Here is an 8,943-nt window from a genome sequence, read left to right on the forward strand (position 1 = left end):
TCGATCCCAGGACGCTGGGATCGAGTCCCACATCGGGCTCCTTGCTCTGCAGGGAGCCTGCTTCTCCCTCTGACTCTGCCTTCCACTCTGTCTGCCTGTGCTCGCTCTCTCTCTGACAAATAAATAAATAAAATCTTTAAAAAAAAAAAAAAAAAACTGGCATCAGTGTTTCTGGGAATTCATGGGTTAACCCGGCACTTGTGGCTCCACCCCAGAGTTGGCTGGGGCAGGGCTCTGGTTTGGGGAGAAGGGAGGGAAAGAGCACCAACTGGAAGCCAGGAATTCTGGGCTTTGCCCAGAACCAGAACTAGTCTTGCAAACTTGGGCAGGTCACTTAATCTCTGGGAGCTTTCATTTTTCTTAGGTAAAACGGAGGGGTAAGTTCAGCAAACCTCTAAGCTATTTCTCGCTCTGACCCTCTAGGACTGGCCGCCTAGCTTTCCTTCCCAGTCCAGCTCCCAAGGTCTCCCTCCCAGCAGCAGGGGTGAAGAGGGGGGCACACTATCTCCCTTAGGGGTTTCTAAGAATAGCCCCCAGTAGGGGAGAAGGAGGGGGTTAACCAGGCAACTTCCCTTCCTGGCCCCAGGAGCCCAAGAGGAAAAAGTGAGTCACAGGGAAGGGAAGGGGAAGGGGGACAAGAGACCAAAATAGATCTGTATGCAGACCCCTATCCAACTGTGAGAAAAAAGGGATGCCAGGGCACCCTGGGAGACTCCAAGCGGGGCCAGGGTCACTGGGTGAAACTGCTCAGTGTGTCTGAACGAGGGGTCAGAGGAGAACGAAGGTTTCTTCCCATGAGCGTAAGCAGGGCTGGATCTGGAAAGGGGCTGCACGAGGAGCCTAGAAAGGAGGCCACGGCTCCACGCCATCCAGACACGCATGGGCCACTGGACACAGGGAATCAATCCTTCTCAGTTCAGAGAAGGTGTATGGGCAACCCTGGCTCCGAGAATAGGCACGGGGGAGGCTGACTCTCCCTGCTCACCCTAAGAACGTGCCTGCTGAGACCTATTGGGTCAAGCTGCAACTGGGAGCCCCTGGGGAGGCAGGAGGCTGACAGAGTCCTGGTCCCCATGGGGCTGCGCCTACCCGATCAGGCCCTGTGCCTGGGCCGGGGCACCATGCCAGCTAAGAGCAGAGAAGAGACACTCACCCACCCCCTGCCAGCCAGAGAGAAGGTGGGGAGGGAAGGGAGGCACCACCTCCAAGCTCCTCCTTCCCCAGCAGGGTAGTCCAACTCCAAAGCCCAGGGTGCTAGTTACCCTGGTGACAAACGGGGGGCTAGCAGAGGCAGAAAGACCCAGGCCCTTTAAGAGGTCAGACTGCCCTGTGGGTGCGTGCTCCACAAACAAATGGGCTATAAAGTTACTTTTAAAAAGGTACATTCTGTTCCAGAGCACAAGCTGGGTGGAGAAGGGCTTCATGCCAGAGCACCCAGCTTCTCACCCTGGGAGCCCCAGGCAACTTCCTCTTTGTGGGTGGGGCTAGGGTGGGCTATAGGCCACAAGCCCTAGGCAAGGCAGAGGTGGGACTCCCTCAAAACCTGTGCAAGACTGAGGACAGCACCCTCAAAATCAGGGGTCATGAGGTATGTTAGTTGGGGCTATGCCCTGAAGGATCAGCTAGGCACCATGTCCTGGGCTCTGCTCCCTCGTCACAGGGAGGACCTCAGATGGCAGACTCCGCATGCTCTTGTCTCTCTGAAAGGGATTTCTGGGAAGGCCCTTCCCTGGGTACCATCCCCTACAGCACTCCCACACTTCCCTACCCCAGGTAAGAGCCCTGCCCTGGCGGGTTCTACTCTGCTCTGGGAGAGGGTGGGGCCCTAACAGCGCCATCATGAGGTAACTACTATTTTTATCCCAGTTTTACAGACTGGGAAATGAAGGCTGGGAAAAGTGAGGCTCGTTGTCTAAGATCTCACAGAGAAGAAGTCAGTCCATTGGACAAAGCAGGTCTGCCTGCAGCCAAGCCTTGATTTCTCTCTCAACATCATGCTGGCAGGCCCCACCCCACGCCCCACTGAGAACCTGGATACAGTAGCTGGCAGGGGCAGAGAACCTCAAGACAGGACTGCAGGAGCCCTGGTGCTCAGAGGGATGGTGGGGAGACCTGAACCTGATGTCGCTCTTCTCCACGGCCCAACTGCACTTAAACCATGCCCGGCCCCAGAGAAAACTGATCCCACTCATCACCCTCCCTGTCCTCTCAGAGATGGCTTCAGTCCAGAAGAGAAGCAACTCCTCCCTTGCCAACTCTATCAGAACCCTCCTTGATCCCTCCAGGTCACCACCTGGAGCTGCTTTACAGGGACAGCACCAGGGCCTGAGTCTCAGGGATCAACTTGGGGCCAGAGATGCCAAGGTCTTAAGTCACCAACACTGCCCTCTGGGCCCAGCCCAGGCCCTGGCATCAAACGTCACCTTCCCACATCGGGTGCTCCCTCCCATCTTCGGGCTCCACTATTTCAAGGGCCTCCAGCTAAAGAGCTGCACACTGGGGCCTGCATCTGTCTGGGGAGCCCTCCCTCTGCTCCAGATCCCAGAGGGAGCCAGCCCCTGAAACTTGGCCTCCTGTCATGCGCCCCTCCCCTTGGACACCTGTAACCCACACCCCACCCACCCTGGATCACCAGACCCCTTGGCATTCCCGGCCGGGTGCCCCAAGGCCCCCGTCCCGGACCACCCACCTGCTTCCAGAGGAAGGCGTCCCCGCGGTTGAGTTGCCAGGCCAAGATCAGATGCAGGGTGGAGAGGCCCAGGCCACTGAAGACAGCCGCCCGCATGCGGATGGGCAGGAGCGTGTAGGTGATGTAGACAAAAAACACGGGGCACCAGAGGCCAACAGAGGGGCTGCGGGGGTCAGCCGCCAGGGCGCCCCCCACCTGCACAGCTGCCAGGATGCCCAGCACCACGTAGCTCACCACCCACATGGAGTCCTGGCGGAAGCTGTGCCGGTTGCACACCACCATGAGTGCCACGAAGAGGGTGGCGGCGCAGGCCAGCAGGGCCACATATGCAGGCTGCGGAGGGGCAGGCGCCGCGTGGAAGGCCAGCAGCACCGCTGTGAGCAGCACCAGCACGGCCATCAGCAGCGTCAGGCTGCTCTGGTTCATCTGGAAGAAGTACCGCTGGTACAGGCGCTCCAGCTTGGCCGAGCGGAACTGCTTGGACTGGAACACCTGGGCCAGACGCCGCCAGCACGACCACCGACGCCTGGGGCTCCCGTCGGGCACCACATCGGCCACCCCCACTGCTGCCGTTGCCTCTGTGTCCTCAAAGCCCAGGGCCACCGCCCGCAGCCCCAGCTCAGTGCCCTTGCCCGGGCCACCCCTCCGGATGAAGGCCTCATCCTGCCAGGGGCACCGCGGGGGAGCGGCGGGGCTGGGACTAGGGGGCTGGGCCTCCCGGAGGCAGCTCATGTAGCGGGGCGTGCAGAAGCCACCTGTCCGGGTCCCACGGCGCGGACGCTTCTGCCCATTGCGCTCACCCCAGGCTGTTTTCCGTTCATCCACTTTGGGGACCAGGAGGCCACTAAACCACGACATGCTGCTGAGAGAAAGGATGGAGTTGGTGTTAACGCCACCATCACGCCCTACCACGGCCGAGCACTTCCACTGCCAAGCTAAGACCTCCAGATGCCACATCACTCACGTAAAATCCGGGAGGAAGACGATGGTGGCCCCCTTCAACAGGCCAGGAAACTGGACACAGATGGAGGGAGGGAACTGGCCCAAGATCAAGGAGCCACAGAGGTGTCAAAACTGAGATTCGAACCCAGATCTGCCTGACCTCCCCCCCACCAAGCACTACACTTCAACAATCACCTCTTCCCTAAAAAGCACTGATTCGTGGGAGGTGACAAATTCAAACACCTGTGTCAATGAGCAAAGGCACGCCCGGCTCAGGAGATGCCACAGGAACTACGGGGTGCCCCCCACCCCGCATGGCAGGGGCACACAGCACCCCCACATTAGCAGAGAGCTGCCACCGGCATCCCGGTGGAGCCCGAGCCTCTCATTTTCAACAGAAGCTGGAATAAAGTGTACATTTAAACATGACAGCTCCTGATTTTGAAAAGGTTGGCAAGTAATTCACATTTTTCAATGCTGCAAGCCAAATAAATCACGTCTATGGAATGAATTCAGCCTGTGAGCTGCCAACCGGTGACCTCTATACAAAAGGGAATCTCTTTCCACATCGGTCCCCGTCACACTCGCACCACACACACTGTATCAGGCCAAATTCTACTTCTTCCTCGGTTCAAGGCTTAGAAGGAACTTCCTCAGGGAAGATGTTCCAGCTCCTCCACCCAGACTGCGTTTTGCCCCATTTACCCTCTGCGTTTCCTCCATAGTACTTATCACAATTATACTGAAATTGCCCCTTGTTCAACGTGTGTCCCCACCCCTCTGACTATAAACTTCATGAGGATCCAGATCGCTACTATTTCGCTCTACACTTTATCCCCAGCACCAAGTACTGAGCCCGACTCCTGCTAAAGCCCCAAGAAATACATCGAAAAGACAAAAAAGAAAGCTTAAGTGGGGGCCTCTGGGTGGCTCGGTCAGTTAAGCATCTGATTCTTGGTTTCAGCTCGGATCATGATCACAGGGTGGTAAGATTGAGCCCCAAGTCAGCTCCAGCCTCAGTGGGGACTCTGCTTGGGATTCTCTCCCTTTTCCTCACCCTTCCCCCTCTCTCTCTCCCTCCCCACCCCAGCACACACACTCTCTCTCTAAAATAAAGAAAAGAGAAGAAAGCAAGTTCAAGGGCACTGGCACTGAGCAACTAATATGAAATAAATACAGAGTTGTAACCCTGTGACTCTCCACCTTCCTCCCTGCACTCCAGTCCTATGAGCCTCCTTGCTGTTCCCCAACACACCGCGCATGGCCGGCCTGGGACTACTGTGCGCACCATGTCCTCTGTCTGATACAAGAACTCGTCCAGGTCATAGCTCAAATGTCCCCTTATCGGTCTTTCCCTGACTGTGCTATTAAAATAGCAACCCCCTTTCCTGGAGCTCCCTATCTCTCCTCCCAGCTTTATGCTTTATTTTTCTCCATAGCTCTTATCAGCAACTGCCATTCCATTTATTTTCCTTATTTGCTCATTGTCTCTCCTCACTGGAATGTCAGCTCCATGAAGGCAGGGATTTGGGTCCGTTTTGCTCTCAGCCACAGCTGCCGCACCTGGTTGAATCTATGTAAGTGTTCCTAGAACGGCTGGCTGGACGATGCTTTTCTCTGTTCTTTAAACTTTTTGAGGTCCTCTCACATGCCTAATTCCACCTGATCTTCACCAAAACCCCGTGAAGGTACATTGGTGGCCACCTGGGGCACAGATTTGACAGGAAAGGAAAACAAGGTGCCTAACAGCTCTGTGTGGCTGGCCCAAGTTGCGGAGATCCTGGGCCACTGAATCCGCCCCAGGTCTCAGGCAGGTCTCCTGAAGGGTAGCGCCTTGAACCACGATGGGGAAGACTCCAGGACAACTCCCGCAGTGCGCCTCGTGGCTAAACCCAGCTTCAGAGAAAGAGGATGAGAGCACAGTCATCTTCCTCTGTGCCCACAGGGCACCCTGGGGCTCCCTGTACTGAAACCTTCAGAGCTGGCAGCCTTGACATTTGTACTCACTAGGGGACATGGGGCAGGGTGGGGGGACAGACAAGTGGCACTTCAAGCAGACACCCAGAGGCCCACAAAAGAGAAGGCAGACTAGGGACCTCTCTGCACGCTGGAAAGTGTGCAGTTCACCCTAGTTCACCCTCAGCCAACTTCTAGTTCACCCTAGAACTAGAACTAGAACCAACCCTAATTCACCCTCAGCCAACTTCTCTCAGCATCCCTTCTCCCACAGCCCACAGAGTGGCATGCCCTTCAACCCCGCCACACCACCAACAGCACCTTCTGGAGGGACAGATCAGAAATGCAAGACTTTGGGGCCAGGTTGGCGTTTGGAATGGATAACCAAAGGAGGCCTGGCTCTTCAAAATACTTCTTTAGAAGCTTGATCTTTGGAGCAAGACCAGGCTTCAAACCTGAGAGTAATTATGTGCTAGCTGCACAGCCTTGAACATGTTACTACCTCCCTGCATCAATTTCGTCATCTGTAAAATGGGAAAAATAATGTCTGTGAGGAAAGAATCCAAGAGTATTTTGTCACATCGTACATGCTCTGTAAATGAGTTCCTTTCCCCCACTCTCCACGACTTTGAACCCAAATTCTACCACTGTCCAAAAAACAGAAAGACAGGAAAGTCATCTACACATCTCCCCAGCCAGTTGGACACCTAGTTCTAGTTCTATCGGTCCCTCTTGTCCTCAGCTGTCAGTCCTCAGAGCTGCTAGAGACAGAGCCCAGAGTGAGCAGGCTTCCCACCATGACATTTTACTTAATTCTGCCTCCTCGTGCTCGCCAGTCCCCTGCCCTGTATTTACCACACACAGCAACCCTCCCACCCCCTGCAATGGCCCAGACCTCTGTTCCCAAAGGACCTGTTTCTGGCTGTGTTCCCAGCCTCCTGGAAGCACGTCCTAGCATCTGGCTCTTACCCACAGGGGAAGGGGCAGACACTGTCCAGGAGAATGCATGACTGTCCCCAGAACACTCTGACCCCCCAAGGGGATAGCTTCGGAGTCATCTAATTGTCCAACTAACTGCAACCATCCCACCTGAGGCTCCACTCCGGGCATTGCCCACCTTGAAGAACTCACCAGGCTCCCAGCACTCCTGGCACACCAGACTAGGTTGGTATGACAAGGAACAGGGGGAGGGCACTGTTCAAAGCCACAGAACTTCCCTATATGGTCCCCCAACCCTCACTGTCCAGAAACAACGCATCACTATAAACCACAGACCACCTCCCTCTTCCCTAGAGACAGGCTCCTGAGCCTGTGCCTCTGACCTTCCCCCCCCCCCCCCCCCCCCCCGGGTCCTGCTCCCTTGCTCTCTCTCACAGATCTGCTGCTCCAGACACTACTGGCTCCCACAGCCAGAGCCATATCCATTCAGCTTGGCAGTTGGGAGGCCCAGTGCCTCCCAGACCTCAAGTCCCTCCCAACCCTGATTCTCCAGCCCGAGACCCAAAGTCTGAGGCAGGCCAAGGCCCAGCCCCAAGGATAGCTCTGCCCACTGCTTTTCCCAAAACCTCTTCCTGGCCACCTCGGTCTGTCCCTGCCCCTGCCCTCCTTGGCAGAAGGAGGCTCCTGGGGATTTAAAACGACTTCAGATAGTTCATAGTAGAAGGCCCTGCCCAAGCAGGGCCCTTCAGTGCCAGCACCGCCCACCATGCTGGGAAGAGGGCCTCCATTCCAGGCCTTTCCAGATGTAGAGGAGCCTCCCCCAGGGCCTGTATCTGGAGGTCCAGGACTGCCTTCTCCCTTTCCCAATCCTTGGTCTCCCTGAAGACTGCAGAAGGCTCCCACTTCCACAACCCCCTGAGGTTTTTCCACCTCCTAGGGGTGTTCTGGTAAGGGGAGGGTATGGGGAGAGAGTCCCCACCCCCTGCTTCCACGTCTAGGTTTTCAGTCAGGCCCTGCTAAGAATCAAGTCGTCTCTCCCCTGGACCCCTGCAGCTTGCCCTGACACCACCCTTTTCATTTCAAGGTCTGGGGTTAGGGGAGTGGAGGCAACTCCTGCAGGCATAGGGCATCCCTCTTCCCGGACTGCCCCCCTCCCCTAAACACAATCACACTCTACCCCAAACTCAGAGACTCACCCCACAGCCCCGCTGCAAAAACCTCAGCCAGCCCCTCCCCCAGCCCAAACCTTCGCCGGGGTCCCAGCCAGCTGGGCACTCAATTCGGTTGGAGGAAGGGAGTGAAGGGTGGGAGACTGGAGCCCCCCATCCCCTCCCTGATTTCTCTCTCCAGCCCCAACGGCCTCAGGCTCCCCTCCAAACACTATAGAGCCTCCCCATCGCGCGCTTCCGTACCCCAACAAAAAACTCTCGGGCGCCGCGCGGGAGTCTTCACGTCCCCCCCATCCCGAGACCCCAACACCCCATCGCCGCCGCTCTTCCCCCGCCCCAGACCCCTGCTCCGCGCGGGCTCACCTGCCGGCCGGGCTCCGCGCCTCCCCCGGGCCCCCGCCCCGCAGCCCCCGCGGGCTCCGGCCGGCCCGCCGGCCGTCCCGCGGTCCTGCTCTGTGCCCGCGCGTCCCGGCCGTCCCTCCCGCCGTCCGCAGTCCGCCCGGCCCGCGCCCCCTCCTAGCCGGCCAGCGCAGCCGCCCTCTACCCCGGATCCAGAAGTCCCCTCCCCGCCGGCTCCCGGACTCCCCGCCTTAAAGGCACAAGCTCCTATTGTCTGGGCGCCCCCTCCCCCTCCGCCTCCGAGCCCCGCGCAGGGGCCCACTACCCTTCCCACGAGCGGGGCTGGGGTCTGGGAGCCCGAGCAGCGCCCCTCCCTCCGCGCGCCCCCTCCTCTCTCCCGCCGCTCCCTCCCTCAGTCCTGGGAAAACAAGCGGCTTCTGTTTAGGGATCAAGACCCCGAGGGAAGGAGCAGTCCCGCCCGCTGCCCCTTCCCTCCACCCCCCTACTGCCCCCTGCGGCGTTCTCCGCCCACCCTCACCCAGGGGTCCCCGGGCGCGCCGGACAACGCACTCTGTCTCTCGGCGACGAGACCCCGCCCGCAGCACGGAGGGTCGGCTTCCTTCCGGCCGGGGTCCCCCGGGGCCGAAGCGGCGCCCTGCGCCCACTCCTCACTCCTCCTCCCTTCCTCCCTGCCCCCCACCCCCACCCTACCATTCCCGCCCAGCCGCCACGGCCCGGCTCCCTCCCGCGGGAACTCAGTTTAATAATTAATTAAGATTTCATTCCACTGGGCGCCAGGTGTGTGCGGCCTGCTTCCCCACACGCCACTTGTTTCCTCCTCCCCTAACTCTCTGGGGCACGGGCCCCAGCGAACCTGCTGCACCCGGAGCCCAAGAAGGGGACTGAAGG

The 8,943-nt window shown here is 58.4% G+C and overlaps 1 protein-coding gene across 6 annotated transcripts in view; it reads right to left on the reverse strand.

Moving 5' to 3' along the window:
- ADCY6 (adenylate cyclase 6) overlaps nt 1–8,717 on the reverse strand; it is a 21,206-nt gene extending 12,489 nt beyond the window's left edge. The window contains exons 1-2 of one of the 6 annotated variants that reach the window (XM_059403007.1): nt 8,605–8,717; nt 2,690–3,551 (exon numbers count right to left, since the gene is read on the reverse strand). In XM_059403007.1, coding sequence (XP_059258990.1) covers nt 2,690–3,547 — 858 coding nt within the window. In that variant the 5' untranslated portion in view covers nt 3,548–3,551; nt 8,605–8,717. Of the gene's footprint in view, nt 1–2,689; nt 3,552–3,653; nt 4,673–8,058; nt 8,136–8,572 lie in introns of those variants that run through there. The other 5 variants (XM_059403008.1, XM_059403004.1, XM_059403003.1 and 2 more) reach the window with 5 other exon arrangements.
- Nucleotides 8,718–8,943: the final 226 nt, after the last annotated feature.

The sequence above is a fragment of the Mustela nigripes genome, chromosome 6 (genome assembly GCF_022355385.1).
Source record: "Mustela nigripes isolate SB6536 chromosome 6, MUSNIG.SB6536, whole genome shotgun sequence".
Taxonomy (NCBI): Eukaryota; Metazoa; Chordata; class Mammalia; order Carnivora; family Mustelidae; genus Mustela; species Mustela nigripes.